Genomic DNA, 25,301 nt, shown 5'->3' with positions numbered 1-25,301 from the left:
TCTGATATTTACTTGACAGGCAAGCGACTGGTGAAAGGTTTCACTCTGCAGAATGGGGCTATCTGTGTATCTCTGATGATATAAATCCACTGCACAAATAATCCAGTTTGAGGCCGCTTTAACCACCCTGGCTCAGTGCTATAGAATTCTGGGAACTGTAGTTTTGTGAGACATTTAGAGTTCTTTGTCAGAGAGCTCTGGTGCCACAATAAACCACAATTCCCAGGATTACCTAGCATTCAGCCAGAGCAGTTAAAGTGGTCTCAAACTGGATTATTTCTGCAGTCTGTTATGGACCATAGTGACAAGAATGGGACAATGGCCTGTATTTTGGGATAATGCATTCCTTTCTCCACTGATTCTGCCTTCTACATTCAGGTTAACAGGAAAATAGTATTGCTGTTAATTGCTTCCTGCCCTCACTCTGATCCTTTTGTACATAGCAGTGCTGGAGGTGCAGAGCAACCAAACCCAAATGTAGGATTCTGAGTGGTTCTTCCTCAAAACCAGGCACAGAAGACAGAATGCCTTGGATGACTGCCTACATCTTCCTCTGTCTAAGGTGGTGTTCCCACTGGCCTAAAATGTGGATTAGGATGCAAATTAAGGGGGCATCGTTCTCATTTAACCCCGAATCTGATCCCCATTGCCCGGAATCATTCCCATTCAGTTTCGAATCTGATTTGGGTTTTATTGTATAATCAGGATTATATGCCTATAAACCGCTTTTAAAAAACAGTAGGTTTTAAAGCAGATTATTTTTGCTCCTGTGGTCCGATTCACGGTATCTGAATGGGAACAACAAGGGTGTCTGAATCGGGAACCTGGAGATGGGAGGACCAGCGCTCAAGGGGCTGGCCTGGGGGTGCCATCCTCTTTGTTATCTTTCTGCATTGCCAGCACCATTTTCTTCCATTCGTATAGCCTTTACCCCAGTGGATTGCAACCTCCCCTCTGCTCCACATTCATAGACCACATTCATAGCCCCTGAGCAGCAGATGGGCTTTGCAGTACATGCCTGTTTGATCGCCCCCCAGACAGCCCAGGGAGCAATGGGGTAGGCAAAGGGATTTGGGGGAATGGAGGCTACTTCTCTCTTTCCTGAGAAACTATGGGAAGACACAGGAGAGCCTGGACACCCAGGGATCTGAAGGGGGGGGGGAATCGAGCCTTCTCTTCTCTCTTCCCCAAAGAGTCTCTCCCCACTGAAGCCTGCTGCCTTTCCCCCTTGATCCAATTTGCCAAGCCTGGGCTTTGGATGCAGAGTCACTCTCCACTGAAACTGTAGGTTTTATATATATATATTTCTAAAGTAAATTATAAAGTAACAACTTTTTTAATTCATGAAAAAAAAAACTCATCTGTAGTTCAAAACCCACTGTTGAAATAATACAGTTTGAGACCTCTTAACCTGCCCTGGCTCAGTACTAAGGAATTATGGGAACTGTTGCATTTGTGAGACATTTATCCTCCTCTGCCAGAGAGTGCTGGTGCCATAATAAACTACCATTCCCAGGATTCCCTAGCACTGAGTTATGGCAATTAATATGGGGAGACACAGAAGAGCAAGGGGTTTAGGACGAATAGAGGCTCCTTCTAGTCTGGGGAGACACAACGGAAGAGCCTCGGATGCAGCCGATTTTCATTGGCTGCCTCCCCCCCCAAAAAACCCCAAGACTTGTGACGTCTGAAGCCTATGCGCTAGATTGACAGCTTGCGGACACAAATGGGAATGGGAAGCAAATTAATCCACTTTAAAATAAAGCAGTTTAAAATAAATGGGAACGAAAACAGGGTCTAAATGAATCGAGGTAATTTGCCCCTTTTCGTAATGGAAACGACGGAAAAAAATTGAATTATTTCCGGAACATAATCCGAATCAGAATTGCGCCAATATAATCCGTTTTATCTGTCAAGTGGGAACATCCCCTAACTGAGGACAACCGGTCCTGTGTTTTCCTTTGCATTTTTCTCATGTATCAAACTCTTCTGCTGTTTAGGGCTACATCGCTTTTCCTTATAATAAGAATATGAGGGAAAGATCAAAACAAAGAAGACACTCTAGTGTCTCCCACCTCCAGGACACTCTATGCAGTTTCTGAATTCTGGAAATGTCTTTACAATTCTTTAACAGTGGGTCCTTTCTATCATGATTATAGCAGATTTAGCATCATGAATACATTGGTGTTATCATGGTAAAAGGATCTAGTTGTAAGCTAGTGATAAAGTAATACTGTGGCTGGATACAAAGTGGATAGTCACCTAAAGCAAGGGTTTCTTCTAATGGATTGAAAAGGCGCTCATCTAGTACATCGGTGTCCAATAGATAATGTTGGTTTTCATCAGGATGGCTTTGTCTTCTTCCTGTCAGAATTTGAATATGAGTGAAATGAAAAGAAAGAAGAAAGTCAGGGGAGGAATCAGCCACTTCCTTTTGCCTAATAACAAGAGAAAGTGTATGTGCAAGACTAAAGAAAAACATGAAATAAAAAGGGAAGAGACTGCAATGCACACTTGTTGCTGTTTTTCTGCACCAACAGGAATAAGATGTGCTATAGCATAAAAAATGGTATATAGTTTGGGTTGCCAGACTAGATCCAGGATGGAGATCTAATAACTTTAATTGTTAACAGATCATGGAGCATGACAAGGTACTGTAAACAGGGTCCTGCCCAGTTCATGTTATAACGTGATAATGTTAAAATGTGAAACATGCGTGTAACCCCCACGAAAGGCTTCAGCTTTACCCTCAGTGACAACGAAGTGATTGCTCCCCACCCCGGTCGCCCTGAAAGCGGAAGGACCAGCGGAAGTACCACTGGAAGGAAATAGAAGAAAATTGCAGCGATTGCTCCCCCCCCCCCCCCAAAAAAAAACCCTTTGTGTGGTAAACGCCTCAGTCAAGCAGGATGAAGGCACCTGTCTTCTGTCATCTTCCAAACCTTTCAACGGCCATCACCCCTCCCAACAAATCTATGACCTCGTGGGTGGAGAGTGGTGGTGGTGGTGCCCAGCTGTTCTTGTCTCTGGATGGACTCCCTGAAAGTCCCGCTCTATGATGTGTTAAGGAGTAAAGTTACTGGAGTCCTTTCTCAGATTCAATGTGGCAACTCCATGTAGTCACCTCTGAAAAGAGCCTATCCAAGCAGTGATATCTCCTGGAGAGCCTCTCCTTCATAACCTTGGAAATTCTGAATTGCTATTGGTTGGGAAGCAGAGGAAACCATTTTGTACCCACTACTGTAGAGAGCTTGCCTTGCTTCTGAGTTTTCCAGTCTCACGAAGATTTTTTTATTATTATTAAAGGAAGGTGCTTGGCTTATCAAACTGTTGGGTGTGTTTATAGTCTCTGGAGTTTTATGAATGCTTTAATCAGCTAAGTGTTTGGAGTTTTTATTTTACTGCTAAAAACATGCCACTTTTGAGAACACTTCCAATTAATAACATTGGCTTGAACAGAAAACATCCTTTCTGCAAATGGAAGAACCTCTTCTGTTCGTAGAGGAGCTTTCAGTCAGAGTAAAAGATGTAAAGTGGTTTTATTTTGCACTAAATTGGTTTGATTTCTTGCACAAAAAGTCTTCATGAACTTTTTGGAAAGTCATGAAGTGTGAAAAATAATGGGGAAATGTGCAAAGAATCTTGCAATCTTGTTCAAGAGGGATGTTTTTACACGCAAACCCAAAATGAATGAATAGTTCCACCACAAAGAAAAATTAAAACAATGAAAAATGCAACCTTAGTACAATACAATAAACATATGCACACAGACAAACAAACACACTTATTTGCCTTGTGTAAAAAGAACAAGCCTCTAGAACAAATTTACAGGGGTGAGGGGGCATAGGCAGCTGGGGGGGAGCAAATCCTCAGCAAGCAAAAGTGCCCCATGAACAAGTTACATTCAACTGTAACTCTGGATCCAACCCTATGACACCATAGTCATAATAGCCACCCCAGTATTTCCCATTACATTTTCATTTAACTCAATTTTGCTTGATTTTTTGTCTGCAGCAACATGGGGTGGGGGTGGGGAGCATGACCTCTCAATACTGGCTTATACCTACACAGCAGCTGTTTCCTGCCAGATGAACTAGTTCAGTTCTAGCTGTGCAATTATCCTAAGCACAAAAACACTTAGAGATAATAACCTTGTTTCCCCCTTATAGGCAATCTTGGCAGAGTCACCAATGAGCAATTGTTTCAATGAGACAGAAATGACCTCTTTAGGGGTTAGGAATTATCCTGGGGTAAAAAAGGGTAAAACAAGCATTTAGCAGATGAGGCCTTTTCTCATGCTTAGCAAGACTGTATGAAATGGATGAAGAAGTAGTGGGAAATCCTGGCATCAAGTGGCTCTAAAGAGGTCCCTGGAGTACCGGCATATAAAAGGCTAGTAGAGACTAAAGACTGTGACTTAGAGCCTGTGGACTGTATTTAATATGTACCCAACCCTATTAAAACAAACAAAAAAACAACAACAGTATTTCCTAATATGAACTCATAGGCCCCTACAGAAGTTGCTGGAAGGCAGATCCCAACAACATTAGCCAATAAAGCCAATGGTGGGGAGTTGCAGTCCAACAACATCAGAAGAGGCATGCATCCCCCATCCCTGTGCTAGGTAGTTCCCACATACTATATATCCAGTTGGTAGAGGGAGAGTGCCAGCTTTTCCTATCAGACCATCCGGCCACCAACTATGACAAAAACTGAGATTAATGTAAAATAAACTAACTGGATGAAAGAAAAACCAAATAAAGTTACTTTACATTGAGCACAAAGAGGCTCTTAGTCTTTTTGGCCTTCAATTTAATTTCTTAGGAAGCTAGAGGTCATGAACTCCTTCTAGCTCAGCTGCTGACATCCAGAGATACACAATAAACTCAGTCACTTTCACAGGATGTAGAGGACTCAACAAGAACACTGCCTCCATCTGTATTTCGCGTTTAGTCTTTCACCCGGCAGCAACACAACCGGCTGTCCTCAGGCAGTTCTTCCTCTGCAAACAAACAGCTCTTCCTCCTTTTCTTAAATACCTTAAACTTCTTATAGGCTGTATCTCTCTTTTGCTCACACATTCTTGGCTCCCACTGAGGACTGTGTTCCCAATATCCATGAAGAATTCATGTGAATTCTGGGAGTTTGTAATAAAAGACCAATACTATCATATCAGTACTTTTGAAAGAAGAAGCTGTGTACTCTCTTGCAGTATAAAAAGAAGGAAAGGAGAAAGGGGGGTGGAGAATGTGACAGTTCCTTTAAGACTAACTATATTTTAATTTAGCATGAGCTTTTATGGATTGAAATTCACTTCTTCAGATGTAGTACAGAGTGATATTAAAGCTTTAGGTATAAAGCAAGTTTATACAGTTGTAGAAGTGGTAAAGAATATAATAGGATCCAGAAAGATGCAAATGCCTTACATTTTCAAAGGACTGGGTGAGTAAGTAAGTGTTTATAGTGGTTAGTGTTGATATGTGAAAGTAGTAAATCTATTTCTCTGGGTTCAAAACTCTCAGAGAAGATTCCTTTTGTTATAGCATCACCACAATATAAGTGGTGCAAATACTAGTTCTTCCACCTGTATAATATAATATAATATAATATAATATAATATAATATAATATAATATAATATAATGTCCCTATACACTCTACATTGGACAGACAGGATAGTCTTTACATCAGATGATAAATGGACACAAATCTGATATTAAAAAAAGCAATACCCCAAAGGTGTTCCACAACATATTAATGTTCCTGGACATACAGGAATGCATTTACAGCTCACATCCTGGAACAAGAAAATTACAAAGGAGGACTAGAAAGAGAAACAGCTGAACTGAATGATATTCACACATTCCAGTCTATTAGCAGTTGTTAACTGCCTTCAAGTTGACTTCAACTTATGGCAACCCTATGATTGAGAGACCTCCAAGACATCTACTGCATAAACAAGATGGTAAAATGCTAACAGGACAGAGAAAAGGCAGATCTACTCAACAATTTCTTTGCCTCAGTCTTCTCACAAAAGGAAAAGGATGCTCAGCCTGAGGAAAATGGAAGACACAACAAGGGAAATGCAGCACAGAATAAGTGAAGTGGTAGTACATAAATAATTTATTAATCTGAATGAGTTTAAGTCTCCAGAACAAGATGGGCTACATCCAATGGTATTAAAAGAACTGGCAAATGTAATCTCAGAGCCATTGGCAATAATCTGTGATAACTCCTGGAGAAGAGGAGAAGTCCCAGCAGACTAGAGGAGGGCAAATGTTGTTCCTATCTTTAAAAAAAGGTGGTGGTGGTGGGGGGAGAGGATCCCAACAATTATTGCCCAGTTAATCTGACATCAATACCAGAAGAGACTTAAATTCATTTATATTAACCAGGTATCCCTCTACTACCTCTTTCCTTATTATGTGCTGCATTTCCCCTATAGTGTCCTCTGCTCCATTTTCCTCAGGTTGAGCACCCTTTTCCTTTTCTGCGAAGACTGGTTATTTCTATTATCTTTTTATTTGTTTCTAAACTGGAGCGTGACCAAAAAAGGGCGACTAAAATAGTGAAGGGTCTGGAAACCATGTCCTATGAGGAATGACTTAGGGAGCTGGGGATGCTTAGCCTGGAGAAGAGAAGGTTAAGAGGTGATATGATAGCCCTGTTTAAATATTTGAAGGGATGTCATATTGAGGAGGGAGCAAGCTTGTTTTCTGCTGCTCCCGAGAACAGGACCCAATGGAACAATGGATGCAAGCTCCAGGAAAAGAGATTCCACCTAAACATTAGGCGGAACATCCTGACAGTAAGGGCTGTTAGACAGTGGAACACACTCCTTCAGAGTATAGTGGAGTCTCCCTACTTGGAGGTCTCCAAACAGAGGCTGGATGGCCATCTGTTGGGGATGCTTTGATTGAGATTTCCTGCATGGCAGGTGATTGGACTGGATGGCCCTTGTGGTCTCTTCCAACTCTATGAATCTATGATTCTATTATCTTATAGATTGTATTATCTTTTTTTTTTTTTTTTTGTATTTGTACTTAGCAGCCTGACTGCAGACTAGGGCTGAACTAGGGTGGAGCATTTACATGCTCCAAGCCCTAGTTCTGCCACATATGTGCCTTTATGGTGTGCGCCCGTCCACGCAGGGCATGCCATTATGATGCATGGGCAGTGCAATGCCCAAATGGCACTGGCCAGAAGGGGTGTCAACATGGCACATGAGTGCCACTATGGTGCCCCTTCCAAGAAGTTGTTTATAGCAGCTTCTTTTTGCTCCTGAGAGGAAGCTGATTGTTGCTGTGGCATGTGGTTGCCAGCAATGATCCAAGGTTAAAAGAGGCAGCGTTTAGCCACCCGTCTGTTGAGCCCCTAAGAATGGAGAGGGAAGCTATGAAGGAACTGGGACAGTTCCTAAGCAGCAAAGATATAAACTAAGCACAAAAGTTAGAATCGTCCAAGCAATTGTATCCCCCATTGCCATATATGGTTGTGAGAGGTGGACAGTTAAGAAAATGATCAAAAACAGAATAAATTCATTTAAGATGTGGTGCTGGAGAAGACTGCTGTGGATACCGTGGACAGCAAAAAGAACAAATAAATGGGTCCTTGTACAGATCAAGCCTGAAATTTTCCTGGAGGCAAAGATGACTAAACTAAGGCTGTCATACTTTACCTACATCGTGAGAAGACAAGAATCATTAGAAAAGATAATAATGTTAGGAAAAGTGGTGGGAGGTAAAAAGAAAGGATGGTTTTTCAGCAAAAGCCTGTTTAACATAAGAGACCCTACCGGCAGCACTACTGTCATCAGCATAGCCTCTTGCCTCACAGAATCAAACAGTCTCACCAATGTAGAAAGGTAGTGCCATTTGAAAAAAAGAAAATGGCTTCATGGCACACTACATTTATTAATACAAGAGTCCTTGCTACTGCACATTTAACAAAAGGAATTTTCTCATAAAGAGTTTTGAACTCTGGGAAACTGATTTTTGGTATGCAAATATACTGCTTTCACACATCAGCACTAACTGACCACTGTAAATGCTTGAAAGACTTTCCACAGTGTTATTTTTGGCAAGATTTGTTCAGTGGATGTTTGACTTTACCTGCCTGTGAGATTGAGAGAGTGTGACTTGTTCAAGGTCACCTAGTGGGTTTCCATGGCTGGGCAGGGATTAAAATCCTAGTCTCCAGAATTTTAGGACCTCATCACATGAGCACTTACTGCTGCCCAAACGTTGCCCAAATGTTGCAGAAACACCAGAGGTGGGATCATCCGTCACACTTCTAAAACGTAATTGAGGCTTCCCACTTTCCTTCCATGATTGAAGCGTTTGCAGAGAAACCTAGGAGAAGCCATTTTTTCATAATGGGATCTTCCGTTATTAAAAAATGGCTTCTTCACTTCAAGGCTTCCCCGTGAATGCTTCAGCGATGGAAGGAAAGCAGAAAGCCTCAATTACGTTTTAGAAGCATGATGGATGATCCCACCTCAGAGCTTCTGCAACGTTTGGGCAATGTTTTGGCAGCAGTAAGTGCCTCATGTACACATATCTAATGCTCAAACCACTATACCACACTGGCTTTCCACTACACTACATTGGCTCTACAAATTACTTTAGTGAGGATCTATAGTTCCCAGAATTTCCTTAGCCAGCATGGTCCTCAGTGATTCTTGGAGCTATAATCCAAAATAAGCGAATTTAACACACTTTCACTACATCAAAGCCTACAGCTATTCCAAAAGGAAACTTTGGGAGATGTAATCCGAAAAGGTAACTTTTCCACGCATCAGGCTGAATGCTGAGGCTATACCAAAGGGAAGTCAGTTTGGGAGAGTTAAGTCTCCTTTACCTGAATGGGCTGCTGATACCAGAGAAGATTACTTTGGTGGTTTAATGCATTTGTAAACTTTATATTCCTGTGCAGCCTGCAACATGTGCCACAGTAAAAAATAATAAAAAAAAATAAACCTGGTTCCTGCCAAGTGCTTATAATAGCACTAGATAATATATTAGATGACTGAAAGGCAGCAGTTTGCCTTTCATTAGAAAGAACCATTATTATTAGCACTGGTGGATGAAGGCAGAGCTTGAAAAACAAGGCAACAGTAAGGTAACCAGTTGGTAAAGAGACTGGTAGAATGGAAGAATATGGTGCCAAGGAAAAGCAGTGCAAAAAACAGTCATTAAATTTCCCAGATTTCAGATCCTGAACAGAGAAAACAAAGAATGAGAACCTCTCAGTAGTAAAGAAAATGTTATCAATCAAGAGAGGAACCAGCATGATGTAGTAGTTTGACTGTTGGATTATGGAGATTATCAGATGGTGAAAAATTGGGGAACGAAAAGGCATACCCTTGGCAAAGTTGTGCAATTGCGCTGAAGATTTCCAGATGATGTTGCGCTTATCCAGGACCTAACCCATGAAGTTTCAGGAATGCTCCAGAAACAAACCACTCCCAGGACTTCCCCATGAATGGTTTATTGCTGAAGCATTCCTGGATCTTCATGGGTTAAGTCCTGGATAAGCGTAATGTTTCTGAAAATCTTCACCAAGATTGTGCAACTTTGCCTGGAGTATGCCTTTTACTCTCAGCCTCCGCCCTGCCTATAATCTCCTATGACTCTGGACACCTGGGTTCAAATCACCTCTTGGCCATGGAAACTCATGACCCTGGGTGACCTTGGATAAGTCATACACTCCCAGCCTCAGAAAACCCTGTTAATAGGTTCACTTAGGATTACCATAAGTCAGGAAGGACTTGAAGAAATCAACATCAGTCAAGAACAGCTGATCAGAGTATATTTTCACAAACTAGTTGCATGTTGTTGTGGCAATGACTTTTCATCCTCTGTCCAACAAACTGGAAGAAATTTCAGACCCTGCCATGGCTGTGGATCTCTACACTCACCCTTTTCAACACACACACACACACACACACCAATATCCACATCAAATTTTGAAGAAAGGGGCAGTAAACTAAACAGTCAGAACATGAAATTAATATTTCCGTTCAGTTGGAAATAAAATATGCCTTCCTTCCTGTTCTGCTTCCTTTCTTCCTACCATTCCCCTTCCTTTGCCAAGCAGTTCCAGCATAATCTCTTTGCCTGCCTATTAATTGGCTCTACCAATGACATCCAAAAGCTCTCCTGGCAAAGGGAAATGTAATTCTATTACTGAGAGTGGAGCAGAGCTGCTGGGCTTCTCCAAGATCTAAATGAATTAAAAGGACACAGTGATGAATGAAATGGCCTGTACTCTGAGGGAAAACAATGCCAGCTTACAGAAATTCAAGCAATAACTAGGAAGTTGCATATTGCAAGATGTGCGGATCATTAGCTGGACATGAAGGGTGGCTAACATGCAGCTTGAGGTCCACACATGCCCTCCTAGGCATTTTTTTTAGTTCCTTGACCCTCCCTGGAAAGAACAGTAATTCACGAAAAGAAGGAATGCTTCTCCCAGAAGCCACCTGCACAATGATTTTCTTTTAAAAGATTAAACAGCCCCCATGTACTTTTTGGGCCAGAAATAGGTACAAAACCAGGAATGGGCTTCTGGCTATTTTTAGTTTCAGTTTGGGGAGGGAGGGGTGTAGCCTGGAGGGAATGGAATTGGCTCCTGAACCAACATAACATCCCGAGGATACCCAATATCAATTGATTTCGGAAGTTGCACAGAGGAAAATGGGACCTGGGAATGTGTCCCATTCTTCCTGTTCCTCCACTGCTGCCAGTGCAAATCTGCTTGCCACACATATCATACATCTGGATTTTCCAGGAAAATCCAGCAAAAGAAGTGTCCCCCCCCTTCCCGACTGTGAAATAAGCACCAACCCCCCCCCCCCGCTAATTGCACAAATTGACAAGAACATTGTATGTCCAGATCGCTACCAATTTGAAGTGAGTACGTTTTTTTTATATATAGACAAGCCCAGGGACAGGGGAAATGCACAAATATCACTCCTATACAAGCACATTTCACAGAACGTGAAGGATGAGGTAGCTGGGGGGAAACTCTTATTGTCTTGATTGAAAGCTATTACCATGAATGGTGAGAAACAAGTATTTACATACTCATTGGGCAATTTGGCAGCAACTGTTTGGAAAAATGTTCTATCCAGATTACAAAATTACAGAGTTTAGAAGAGCTTCATTTTGAACCGTAATTCCTTGGAGGATTCTGCAACTTGCAGTAAAAAAAGTTATTTTTCCAAGCTCTGCAGTCATCAGGAAGAAGCAATATGCAGAAACAATCACCACTCTCTCTTGCATGCTGAGAGCTTAACACATTCCATCCTCATCTTCCTTTGCATGCTGGCTGCCTATAAAAACTTCTTTAATCAGAAGTAACTCACCATTAGAGAAGCAATCTAGGCCAAATGTAATATTGTCCACAGCAATGTCAGCTTGTGAATTCCAGCCCCAAGTTGCAACCAGTTGCAGGTGAAAGCTTTTGAACAATGAATATGTTTCAAGTGAGAGAGAGACAGATAAAAAGAGAATGTATCAAAGAGAATATATTAAATAATATATTAATTATTAATATATTAAATATATTTTAAAATATTAAAGCAGCACAACTGAAGTTGAATGCCACATATCTGCAAGTAAGAAAACAACTTCAGGTTTCTTCTTTAGGATTACCCAAAGGTTACTCATAAATGAAAGCTACAGATCATCAATGCAATCGGATAAATGTGTTTCATATATGATTTAAGAAGTGCCACATGGAAAAAGAAAGTGGTAAATTACTTTTTCAGACAAAATACTTATATATATATATATATATATGTATTGAAACATCACACATCCTGAATTTTCATGTCACATTATAGAAATCCACAGTTATCAGACCATCAGAAGGGTTCATTCTTCCTGCTGACTTAGTAGATGACACATTGAGTGTAAGTAATATTAACTACCTTACAGCACAGCTTGGAAAAGTTTTGGGGGCAATTACATCTCCCAGAATTCCCCAGCCAACATGGCCAGTTGCCATATTGGCTGCTGGTGGTGTAGTCCAAAACGTAACATTTCCTATTAAAAAACACTTCAGTACAAACAGTAGTAATGGCAACAGATGTATTAACATACATTCACTCGCTTATCTAGAGGGACACGAAAATTAATAATGCTTGGAATGGAGACATTATTCTGCACACTCCTGCTAATTCAGTATGGCCAAAAATATGTTACCATCCCAATGGGTAAAGCAGAAAAGTTGTTGAATTAGCATCCAAAGTAAACACAAGTCCTTACATTTTTGGAGAATTTTTTAAAAGAAATTACACAATAGGACAGCCTTTGTTATCAGTGATGAAATCCTCTTGTGATATATGAGGGAATCATATATGGACAGGAAGAACAAATGCTGCTTAATATGTTACCAATGAGGAAACAGTCCTGTTATAAATATACTGGCAACACAGAGATCTTTCTCCTCTGCACATATCGCATTTGCGGAGTCCCATACAGCAGAGCTGTTTAGGGTGGTAAGGGAACTGACACAGGTTCCACCTGTGCAGAACCCTTTGCTTAACCCGACAACGGCCTGCTGTGATGCTTTTAATAACTACTTCACAGATAAAATCTCTCAGATAAGAGCCAACTTGGATGCCAGGATTGCTGCAGAATCGACTGATAAGGTGTCCAGTGAACCTGTTGTTGAGGTTAAACTGGATCGGTTTGAGCTTGTGAATACCGAGGACGTGGACAAGATCCTTGGAAATGTGAAGAAGACGACATGTCCGCTTGATCCCTGCCCATCATGGCTGGCCATCCAGGGGGGTGATGCCTCGATGGCATTTCTCAGAGATGTCATCAATGCATCCCTTAGGGAAGGTTGTGTTCCAACTTGCTTAAAGGAGGCAGTTGTTAGACCGCTCCTGAAAAAAACTTCCCTGGACCCCCTGGATATGAAGAACTACAGGCCTGTATCCCATCTGCCATTTTTGAGCAAGGTGATCGAGAGGGCTGTCACCCTTCAACTCCAAGTCATCTTGGATGAAACCGATTATCTAGACCCATTTCAAACCAGCTTCAGGACAGGATATGGGGTGGAGACTGCCATGGTTACTCTGGCTGACGATCTTCGTCTAGACATTGACAGAGGAAGCGTGACTCTGTTGGTACTTCCAGGCCTCTCAGCGGCCTTTGATACAACAGATCACAACATCCTCTTGGAACGCCTAGGAGAGTTAGGAATCGGTGGCACTGCACTCCAGTGGTTCCGGTCCTTCCTCTCGGGTAGATTCCAGAGGGTGATGCTCGGGGACAGTCGCTCCTCGAAAACGGAGCTTAAATGTGGCGTCCCTCAAGGCGCCATACTGTCCCTGATGCTATTCAACATTTATATGAAGCCGCTGGGGGAAATCATTTGCAGACATGGGGCAGGGTGTTATCAGTACGCTGATGACACCCAAATATATTTCTCCATGTCCCGATCAGCAGCTATGACAACAGATGGCATTTCTCCCCTCAATCAGTATCTTGAAGTGGTAATGGGCTGGATGAGGAAAAACAAACTCAGGCTGAATCCAGACAAAATGGAGGTACTTACAGTAGGCCCCCCCCAAACCAGATATAGGGTTGCAACCTCCAGTCCTAGATGGGGTCACACTCCCCACAAGGGACTGTGTTCACAGTCTGGGGGTGCTCCTAGATCCATTGCTTCACATGAGAAATCAGGTGAATGCGGCGATCAGGAGCGCCTGTTATCAGCTTCAGCTGATACGCCAGCTGCGCCCTTTCCTGGAAGTAAAGGACTTAGAAACTGTTGTACATTCACTGGTAACTTCACGACTTGATTTCTGCAATGCGCTCTACATGGGGCTACCCTTGTGCCTAGTCCGTAAAATTCAACTAGTGCAAAATATGGCAGCCAGACTGGTCGCCGGAAAAACTAGGAGTGACCAATAACACCCATCTTAAAATCTCTTCACCGGCTGCCTATTAGTTTCTGGGCACAGTACAAGGTGTTGGTTTTAACCTTTAAAGCCCTACATGGCTTGGGTCCAACCTATTTGAGGGATCGCCTGCTTCCATATAATCCGCCCCGCACCCTCAGGTCCTCTGGGAGGAATCTATTGCAGCCTTTAAAAACCAGACTAACTGCTACCTCCCAGAGGGCCTTCTCTGCAATTGCTCCCAAACTATGGAACGGTCTGCCAGACGAGATCCGTCAAATTGCCAGCTTAGACAGCTTCAAAAAAGCGTCAAGACGGATCTCTTCCAGCAGGCCTTTCTTGAATAAAGTGCCCGGCCACAGAATGACTGCCCCCCACATCATGTATCAGCCCACTGCTTTGTCCTCACTGTATTTTATTGTGTTTTTAATAGATGTTTTAATTGTAATTTGTTTAATCCTGTTTTAAGGGGAGGAATTTGGGACATAAATTTGTAAATGTGGATTTTAACATGTTGTAGCCGCTTTGATTGTCTTGTCACAGAAAAGAGGGATATAAATAAAAGTTTTATTTATTATTATTTATTATTTATACTGGAGAGACATAAAAATATACTAACTAGACAAGTGCTGTGCAAGGCCAACAAACTAGGATTTCAAATGGAGAAGAAGTTATCTGTGAATAAAAATTGGCAGGCCAGAACATAATCTAGAAACAAGAATGGAGCCCATGGAGCACCTCTTTACATGACTGAATATTTTTATGTGAGATATTTTATGATAAAGTTTTAATCTCATGCTTCAATATTCATCAGACTTTGAAAATTATTTGGCAGGTGGAGGGGATTGAGAGATGAATCCTTTTAGTGACTTATGCTAGTATAACCTCAAAGTGTCCTCACTCTGGTGTTTCTGGAATGTCCTTTTCTTTGATGTGCCCATCCAGCAGATTGTATGGGTCAATGACATATCTGACCTGCATCACTATGTGACATTCTGGAGACTGTTTCATATTATGTAGGTGCCACTGTACAGGTGTGGGAAAAGGCACACTCTTTGATTCTTAGGCTTCCAGCCTAGGTATGCTATCAGGCTTTACATTTTGTGATTGTCTAACATGATCTCAGCTTAAATTTTTGAATCTTCTTTATTGCAGCTCCATACAGCTCAGGGTATTCATAATGTTGTTGACGTGTGCCTTCAAGTCATTTCTCTCTTATGGCACCCTAAGGCAAACTTTTCTTAGGGGTTTTTTTTGCGCAAGATTTGTTCACAGGGTTTTGTCACTGCCTTCCTCTGAGGATGAGAGGATGTGACTTGGCCAAGGTCACCCAGTGGTTTTCCATGGCCAAGTGGGAATTTGAACCCTGATCTCTAGGATTCTAAAGTTCTAGTCTAGCATTCAAACCATTACACCATGCTGACTCTGATTCATAATGTACCCACTGATATCCAGAAAAAGTAACGGTAGCAGTGTGGTCCAAAAGAAAAACGTTAAAATACAATTCATCTGTATTGTACCTAAGACCAACTAAAAAGATCACAAAATATGTCAGAAAATGTCAAAGGTATTTGCAGTTGTACCTGTAAGATACCTAACAAAAACACTCTTCTTTGTTAACTATGCCCTTGCAATCTTGTAAAGCAAACAGTAGCTAGTTTTTTGGGCAATGTGGATAGCTTTCGGCCAAAGCGATTTTTCTCAGTGACATCTCTCCAGCTGCAATTCTAATCTGGACAGAGAAGAATCCAGGAGCTTTAAAAGCTGTCTCTAAAGAGGGCTTTTATGAACAAGCTTGTATGTGAACCTCATTCAGGAGACATTGACTAGCCTCTCCAGATAAATTATTCTAGCTCTTTTGCCCACACTTTCCAAATTAGAATCATAGAATCATAGAGTTGGAAGAGACTGCAAGGGCCATCCAGTCCAACCCCCTGCCAATTATCTCCTGTTCTATTCAAATCAGGAATGGGTTTCATTCAGCCCTCTAGATGTTATTCTACAGCCCTAGCTAGATATATCAATAGTGACAAATGCTAGGAACTGTTGTTTAACAAAATCTGGAAGGTTGCTTACTGTTTGCTGGTGTTATGTATTACCTCTTAGTCTACCAGAACCCCAAGGCAATGTACAACAGATTTCCAACCCTGAATAAAATGCTATTGTTTCCCAATTTTGTTATCAAAGCAGCTCAAATGAACAGCAGTAAATGAACAAATGAAAAAGCAGAATAAGAACAATCACAAATACCTCATGCCAGCAAGCAAATACCTTAGTAAAAACATCAGTCAACCCATGTAATACTGGCTAAAACAATACAAACAAAACGACTTAATTAAATAGCCTATGAATAAACAGGAGAGAATAAAGCTGGCTAAAACAATATAAACAAAACGACTTAATGAAATAGCCTATGAATAAACAGGAGAGAATAAAGCTTGATATAGAAATAAAAATACAGTAGATACAAGGCTTCCATTCCACAAAAGGGACATGAAGAACTTCACAATGACCCCCTCCCCATACACTGGTTAATGGCCACATCTTCCTCATCACCTCTCTTCCTAGGTCTCACCTCTGTCCAACTGTCCCTTACCTTTCACCTGGGAAGGTAAAGAACCTCAGCCATCCTTCAGGCTTACATACAATGATACAGTTATCAACTCTTGTCTTTGAGAAGCACTCTCTACAGTAATATCTTCAGGCTCCAGAGTGGTGGAGTTGGGTGGAGTGAGGGTAGTGGAAAGTTCCTAATCATAGGTCAGGAATGTTTGCCCTCCAAAGCAATTTTGGGACTTCAGTACCCTCCCCAGCAACGCGCATGTCACTCCATCCAGAAGTGTCCATTTCTAAATGTCCCTCAATGTCCCCTAGCAAGCATGGGGCAATTTTGCCATTTTTTGCATGCCCTAGAGCATTTCTAAGTATAAAAGGAACCTTTTTTTCCTGAACAGGAACCTACCCAGAAATTGATCTTTCAGTAACTTCCTGTTGAAAAAAGGTCAGCCCTAGACTAAAATGGCCCAGGGGAAGCAATATTACTCCAATCCATTCTGGAAGTGTTGAGGGGAGTTGGGGGACAATTATTTTTCAGGAGTGAGATATATATAAAGGACTGTGCCCCCCCCCCCCGAGTTCCCCAGGGGGACAGTGAGAGCCCCTAACTCTTGACAGTTGCTTAACCTCCTTTAGATCTTTGATATTCAACTTTTACTAGTAAAAACCATGCCTAAATCCAATAGCAATAGCAATAGCAAGTACACTTCTATACCGCTTATCGGTGCACTCCCTAAGCAGTTTACTGTCAGGACCATGTGGCACACTTGGCCTGGAAATGACATGGATATGGCCACTAGGTGGAACTGAAGCAGAGGTAACTACAGTTCAAGTGGCAGGTGTGCATGAGTCAGCATTTGGAAGCTGTGCATCATGGGATGTCTGATGTAGGTGAAGTCAGCCAGTAGTGCATCATGGGCAATGGTATGATGCAACCTGCACTGGGGATGAAACCAGCAAGGTTTCATTGGTGGCAAGACACCACATGACTTTACAGAAGACCATACATATAAGGGAGAAGATGATTATCTCCGTTGTTGGGTTGTTGTGGTCGGTGACTGGCAAAGCACTTTGTTTGTATATAGAGCTATGAGTATCCAAGATGGCTGTCTGGTACTCTGTGCGATCTTGTATATAGCTTGCAACAAGTGATTAAAAGCCCTCTTGTTTGAGTGAGAGCCTTGCTGTCCAGCAGTGTTTATTTCTTCAAGCTGGGAGCTCAAGGCTGGTCAGCCTGCATGGGAGGAATTTTCCTTCTCAGCCTGAAGCCTTTGCAGACGTCTCTCCAAGAGCTTTCTCATGGTGTCTTGCCTGCATGGATCAACTCTGTACGTGGTCGTAGTGGACACAGCGTGTCTCTCTACGCCCCAACATTTATAATGTGTAAGCCAATTGGCCCCAACAAACTGAGTACTCATTTTAGCAACCTAAGGAAGGATTTAAAGCTGAGTCAACCCTGGAGCCCTGCCTGGGATCGAATTCACAACCTTGTGGCTGTGAAAGGCTGCAGTACTGGCATTTAACCACTGCACCACCAGGGCTCCTCTAAATTGCTAGTTTCAACTTGAATAGACCCATTGAATCAGTGCAAATTTGGTAGAATCATAGAATCATAGAGTTGGAAGAGACCACAAGGGCCAGCCAGTACAACCCCCTGCCATGCAGGAAATCACAATCAAAGCATCCCTGACAGATGGCCATTCAGCCTCTGTTTAAAGACTTCCAAGGAGGGAGACTCCATTACACTCTGAGGAAGGAGTGTGTTCCACTTTTGAACCGCCTTTACTGTCAGGATGTTCCTCCTAATATTGAGGTGGAATCTCTTTTCCTGTAGCTTGCAGCCATTGCTCCGGGTCCTAGTCTCTGGAGCAGCAGAAAAGAAGCTTGCTTCCCCCAATATGACATCCCTTCAAATATTTAAACAGGGCTATCATATCACCTCTTAACCTTCTTTTCTCCAGGCTAAACATCTCCAGCTCCCTGAGTCTTTCCTCATAGGGCATGGTTTCCAGACCTTTCACCATTTTAGTCACCCTCCTTTGGACACATACATGAGTTCCACATGAATTATATGAGTTTACTCCCACTGGGTTCACCAACTGATTTAGGCCAGGAGTTCTGAGGTCTGGGAACCTTACACACTCCTAATTAGACCTTGGAGGGCTGGATCTACCACCCACCATTTTACTCAAAATCCTCCCTGCACCATCTAGTGAAAGAGTGGGCAAATGTGCAGAGGGAAGGAGCCATTGTTCTTTCCACACACACCCAGCAGGTTGCACCAGCATATTTGGTCATATATGGAAGTGGGATAATGCCACTTCCAGCCTCCATTTTAGCTGATTTGAACCATTCTTTTTTTTTCTTTTTTTCTTTTTTTCTTTTTAGGAGTTGGTGAAGCAAACTCCACATTTGAGGTCAGGTGGGAGGGGTTTGGGTTGACCTTTGAGCACAAAAAGTCACTTGATGGTTGGCCAATTTTTTTAAAAAAATAGGGGATAATTTGAGGACTTTGGAAGACTTGGGGGGCTTCAGGGGCACACTTAGGGGTTTTGTAGCTGTACTTTTCTCATCTCTGAGACAGGGGGAAGCAATTTCATTTTTTTTTTGCTTTGTTTAAGTCACTTTCACTTTTGAAATTATTATTATAATTATAATAATTTTTACCTTTTTCTTGCCTCTTCTCAAGGCAAGATACAGCACATTAAAATACAAAACACAATTAAAAATACATAAACCCACAGTTAAAATACAATACTATAAAATCATTAAAATATGAGTTTATATACAGATTAAAAAGTCGTGATTAAAAATTGACTGGCCTGGCAGAAGAGATATGTCTTTAATGCTGTTTTAAATGCAACCAGTGTTTTCAGAAGTCTCTTCTGGCAGGTCATTCCAAGTCTGGGGGCAGCAGATGAAAAAACTCTTTGGGAAACTTTTGCCAGTTTAATCCTGGCCGGCTGGAGCACATTTCCCAGAGGACCAGAGTGTACAGGGTGGATTGTATGAGAGAAGGTGATCCTGTAGGTAACCTGGACCAAAGGTAATTACTATCACTTTGTCCTTTGCCCAGAAAATAACTGGAATCCAGTGGAGTGATTTTAAGATCGGTGTGATGCAGTCATTCCTGATGTACCTGTAATTAATCTAGCTGCCATATTCTGAACCAGTTGGAGTTTCCGGACTTCTTACAAAGGTAGCCCAATGTTTAGCACATTGCAGAAGTCCAGCTTTGAGGTTACCAGCACGTGCACTATCATCTTTAGGTCCTGCAATTCTAGGAACAGGCACAGTTGCTATATAAAAGGCCCCCTTGAGTAGAGGAAGTGACATAGAAAAATTGTACTGTATTCTCACCAGAGGGTATGGAGGCATTTGGGATGATTTTTTTTTACAATTAAAAAATTGTGAGGGTGTGGTCTGTTGAGGGCCACAATAACAACCTTAGGGCTAGATCTTGTCACATTTCCTCCATCCCTAAGTTAAGCCATTGCTGATAACTCAGCCTTGCTTTACTGTCCCTTGTGCTCTAAACTACTTCCCAGAGCAGTGCACCCTCAATCTATTCTTTCAAAGCCCTCTGCAAAAAACACAATTTTATTATGAAAAGGCTTCAGTGCCAATATTTACTAATATGTGTGACTGAACAATAAGCATATCCTTGTGACCCTTGACCGTCAATTCACTTTTCCTCCTTTCCTTCTATGGAATCTTGGGTGACAAATCCTAGAAAGCTTACTAGGCTAGATAACTCTAGAAAGTATTATGCTCACTGATGATGCACCATGTGATATATATCTTGCATATATGACTTGAATTCTTACCTGTTCTGAAGCCTTGGCATTTCAAATGTTATAAGGAACCAGTGATCACTCCAGCTCTCTCCTCTTTCCCACACCAGTGGCACCAGTGGTGGGGCACTGATTTCACCTGTCTCTTCTTGGACAATGAGTGAGATCGTACCATTGTAATTGCCAAAAATGTATGCTGAGAACTGCACCTAAAGACAAGGATAATGGCACAGTGAAGAATTAGGGAGGAATTCTCCATTAGAGTCTTTCTGATATACCTAGCACATTTGAAGATTATAGGCTTGGCTGGTAAGTATTGTATTTATTTTATACAGAGAGGTTCTATGGCCATAGCTGTACTGTGAAAGCAATTGCTGTGTTGTGTGACTTCAAATCATTTCCAACTTAGGGCAACCCTATCACAGGGTTTTCTAGGCAAGATTTGTTCAGAAGGGGTTTGCCATGGTCTTCCTCTTAGGTTAAGAGAGTGTGAGTTGCCCAAGGTCATTCAGTGGGTTTCCATGGCTGAGTGGGAATTCAAATTCTGGTTTCCAGAGTTGTAGTCCAGAACTCAAATCATTATACCACACTGGCTCTCTGAGGAAGTAATAAGAAGATAGAAACCAGGCTGGATCAGAGCAAAATTCTATCTAGTCAAGAATTCTCTTCACAAAGTGGCAAAAGAGTTGCCTATAGGAAGCCTCCTATCAGGACAAGCATGTAGTTACATCTACCACTCTCTTCCATTGTTCAGCAGAGGCACACTATATAGAGAAGAAATATACACCCTTTGTGGCTAATGCATATCTTCCAACTGTTCTGATTTGGCAAAGATTGTCCTGACTAATCCTAAATTGTCCCATTTCACCCCAGCTGCTTTTAAAATGTCCCAATTTCTCTCTTTTCCTCCTCCCATTTCCTCCCTTTGTTCTCAGCTTACCTCAGTCACTGCAAACTGAGTTCAAAGTACCAAAGAAGTTGGCACTCCATTTACTCAGCGGAAGGGAAATGAGAGGAGGGTGTGGAGTCTTGTCTTTCTCAGTTGGTTCAGGCTAAAATAAACTATCTCAGCCTCTCCTAGCTTGTGTATTCCTCTTCATTAATAACTTTTGCCCCCTTGAGCACACTCTGACATTGCTAGGCCACATATGTTCTGGTTTTCATTTGTGAAATGTTGGAGGGTTGCCAGTAGCCCTAAACTCTATGGAGGATGGCCGTAATCTCTATGAATTTCTCTGATCCCCCTATTATTATTATTATTATTATTATTATTATTATTATTATTAACCTTTATTTATAGAACCATCCAAATTGGCAGCCATTATTGCATCTTGTGGAAGTTAATCCCACAATTTAACAGTGCAGCTATGTCAAAGAGCACTTCCTTTGTCTGTCCTGAATCTTCCACTATTCAGCTTTAGTGGATGGTTATGACTTTAATTTATTTAATTTAATCTGCTTTAATTTAGTTAATGTATAAACTGAGGAAACTCCATCACTTTGTGTCAATGATTTGCATAGTAAAAATGTAATTCCATGTGAGTATGTAGTAGCTGTTCCAGAGAGCTGTGTGGTTCCCTTGATCTATGCACAACTTTTCCCATGTGAATACAGCCAAGAAGCACTCAGCCTGAGTGATTTTAGCCTCTATATTAGAATCTGAATTTTGTGATGTTTTAAAAAAAAAGTGTTTACATGCATTAAAATAATCAAGACTGACTGTGACCACATGGAGAAAATGATGCTGGTTGAAGTAGATCAGATTAGCACTTCTTGGGTTCTCTGATATGGGGTGTGTGTGGCAATTTTCCCCCCTAATGTGCCATTTTTGTGTCCATTAGCTACAACTGTTTTTTTCTTTCCTGGAAACTCACTGCAAACCAGCAGTCTATGGCTCACCAACTGGCACCAGATCACCATCACACCACTTTCTGGAGTTGTGAGTTTTCCCATATGAAAGCTTATATAGAAATAAAGTGGTTCTCTTAAAGGTGCCAGAAGGCTCCTTCCTTCTTATCCCATACTCATGTGAATCTTTGCTAAGAACCTGTGTGATCTTTACAACGTATATGCATTTCTTTCCCTCACACACAGCTATGGCCAAGGAAGATGTTTATTTTGTTTTTATTCTTCAGGGCAGGAATTGGTTTGTTGTCCAGAATGAGGGCAAGCATAGATTTCATCATGGGTGATATGCAAAACTATACACAGATGGAAGAAACTTAATACTGAGTTGCAGCTGATAAATGACCCTTTCAATTGTTGCCATATTAGGTCTGTTTAAGATCACTTCATTCACATGCCTGGATGCTTTCATTTCTTACTAACAGGCTAGGTTACAGAAATTTACAGCAAAAGCAGAAACAACAATATCATATATGATATTTTACCCAGATTATTACATTACTGAAGAGGCTGCTGTGTTTTTTGAAAGCTACAAAAACTAAAAGAGGCTTTTAGCATCTTAATCAGTAACAGATTTATTAATAGACTAACAGATTTATTATGGCAAATGCATAACTAGTAAATGCAATATCAGATGTATGAAATATTATCCTCATAATTACATCTGAGTGCAAGAGAGAAAAATGTAAAAGCGGGTTCAAATGGTCATGAAATGTAAGTAGTATAATCCATGCCTTTTCAACTGAACATGAAATATGTGCAAAATACTACATAGTGGTTATTAATGTTTGTCATGCTATGCCTGTCACATTTGTACTTCTGTGAAATAATTCAACCAACTGATTTTTGTTAAGCATACTGGACTGAGGGGAAAATGGGTGGCTACATAAAGTACAGTTGACTGGACTAGTCCAGATTCTCTATAGTGTTATACTATGAGACAGGGGCAGACCACTCTTAAGTCACATGTGACGCCACCAGGTAAACCATTTTTGCTTCCAAACAAGTCATCAAACAAATTACTCCTTAAAAAAATAATATTGTAGGGTGTGATCTATACTAACATACAGTCTCCAAATTTGTGAAGCAGCTTGTCTACACTTGCCAGAATATCCTAGGGTGGAATTTGGGCTAATGTAGGGCCAAAATTGGGCAACTCAGAATAAATTTATAGAGTGAAGTTTTGCAACCTTTTAGAATCAAGCTACTGGATGTGCAAGTAAATCTAGGAGATTACAAAACCAAATGCATCTTGTGTCCTTTATTTAAATAAATAAATGCATGTATAAAGACAAGAAAATTAGTACTAAATGTCCCTATAAATTGAGAATGAGGAAAAACATACCTGATAAGCTGCACTGGCAAGACTGGCTGGGAGATTAGCACTATATGCCTTGGCAACACCACCTGTGTGATTGCTATCTATGTGAAGATACAGATAGTGACCTGGAAAAGAAGTTTTAAACAACATTATAACTGAAAAGAAGGTCAGTCAGGGTTGTGCTCTGGTGGAATCTTCAGCAAATTAGACTCAGGATTTACCATAATCTGCTGATGGAACCAGCAGATTCTAGCATATTCTTATTCTGGAATGTGGGGTTCCGGAATGTCATCAATTTGCATACTCTGAAATGTCCGCATTCTGCAATATGAGGTTCTGCAATATCATTAGTGTACCATGTGAGGTTCTGGAATGTCTTCATTTTCACGTTCTTGAATATCCTTACGCTGTAATTCACCTATCTATGCATGAATGAAAATACCCAGTGCATTGCATGGATCAATTGCATTTCTGACTTGAATCTCTGTGTGACATATTGAAGGCTGCTATGGATGTTCACAAGGCCTGAAGCAGCTCAGGAAAGTTTCCACAACACTTCAGACAAGCAACCAGATGATACATTGGAACTCTCATTCTCCATGGACTCAGGAACTTTGCCATCTTGTTACATGTCTTATTGCATGGCTTTGGGAAATGATGGCACATTGTTTGATAGCACATTGCTAATGATGATTCATTCTCATACCCCATTAAGATCCAACTAAAATATTTTACCTTATTTAATTTATTTCAGACCAGCTTTCAAACAGGACTTTCTACAGAGGACAAAGATAAACATGTCTCTGATGGGTAGATGTGTGCTCCTTCAATATGGGGGATAGGCTTATCTCTCCACAAAAGGCATAACCCACAAAAACAGGCAAAGAAGTATGAGTTAAGCACACTTCCTTTATTGCTGCTTCTTTGTTGTTATTGTTATTGTGTGCCATCAAGTCATTTCTGACATCTTGGGGTTTTCTTGGCAAAATTTGGTCAAAGGGGTTTTCTGTTGCCTTCCTCTCATGCTGAGGGAGGCTGAATGATTTGCTCAAGACTCCCCAGTGGTTTTCCATGGCCAAGGGCAGATTTTAACCTCTGATTCATGGAGTCCTGGTCTAACACTACATCACACTCATTTTGGTTGAGGTTAAAGGTGGCTCAGGTCGGAGAGGTTGAAAATATGAAACATACCTTCAGTGGTGTGTAAGGCAGATCCTCTAAGCAGATCTTCATGCATCTTTGAAAATCCACCAACAGACCAAGAAAAATATGCCTCACTGTCCAATGTCCAGCCACAGGGACCTTCCTCAAAAGAACAATGTGCACCAGCCGGTAAAGTGTCTGCTAAGGAGATATAAATCTTATTAAGAAAGAAAACAGAATGAGTGTTCTACGTCGAACTAGGTTTTCTCTTGTTGAGTTTGGTTAGCAAATAAAACGTAGGCATGGCTACCAAGGCTCATTACAATTTATTCTATGCATAGTGTCATGATACTTCATGTTGATTATTTCACCCAACTTTATTTTTGTGATCATATTTTGGAGGAAATATATTTAATAATAATAATAATAATAATAATAATAATAATATATTTATATTCTGACTTTTCCTGAAGGAATCAAGGCGGATTACAAAATCTTGTATTTAACAAACTTCCTCAAGGCAGATTACAATAAAAACATCATTTAAAAAATGCCTATGCAGGAAACAATTTCTAGTCCTTAGATTCCTGAAGAAAGGATGAAGCAGTATCGTATCTCCTTGCTGAGAAGCAGAGCTCAGGTATTTCATATAAAAGCTTTACATG

At 41.1% G+C, this 25,301-nt stretch overlaps 1 protein-coding gene across 1 annotated transcript in view; it reads right to left on the bottom strand.

The window, feature by feature from the left end:
* Window positions 1-25,301, bottom strand: part of LTK (leukocyte receptor tyrosine kinase) — a 167,976-nt gene that overhangs the window by 50,551 nt on the left and 92,124 nt on the right. Inside the window, exons 7-11 of the mRNA XM_089523151.1 lie at window positions 24,685-24,837; window positions 23,518-23,618; window positions 20,301-20,476; window positions 11,368-11,462; window positions 2,263-2,364 (exon numbers count right to left, since the gene is read on the bottom strand). Of these exons, the coding sequence (XP_089379277.1) occupies window positions 2,263-2,364; window positions 11,368-11,462; window positions 20,301-20,476; window positions 23,518-23,618; window positions 24,685-24,837 (627 nt within the window). The remainder of the gene's footprint in view (window positions 1-2,262; window positions 2,365-11,367; window positions 11,463-20,300; window positions 20,477-23,517; window positions 23,619-24,684; window positions 24,838-25,301) is intronic.

Source organism: Sceloporus occidentalis, unplaced genomic scaffold (genome assembly GCF_023333645.1).
Source record: "Sceloporus occidentalis isolate IW3139 unplaced genomic scaffold, rSceOcc1.0.p SCAF_4, whole genome shotgun sequence".
NCBI classification, from domain to species: domain Eukaryota; kingdom Metazoa; phylum Chordata; class Lepidosauria; order Squamata; family Phrynosomatidae; genus Sceloporus; species Sceloporus occidentalis.
This window is presented reverse-complemented; position numbering and strand designations above follow the sequence as displayed.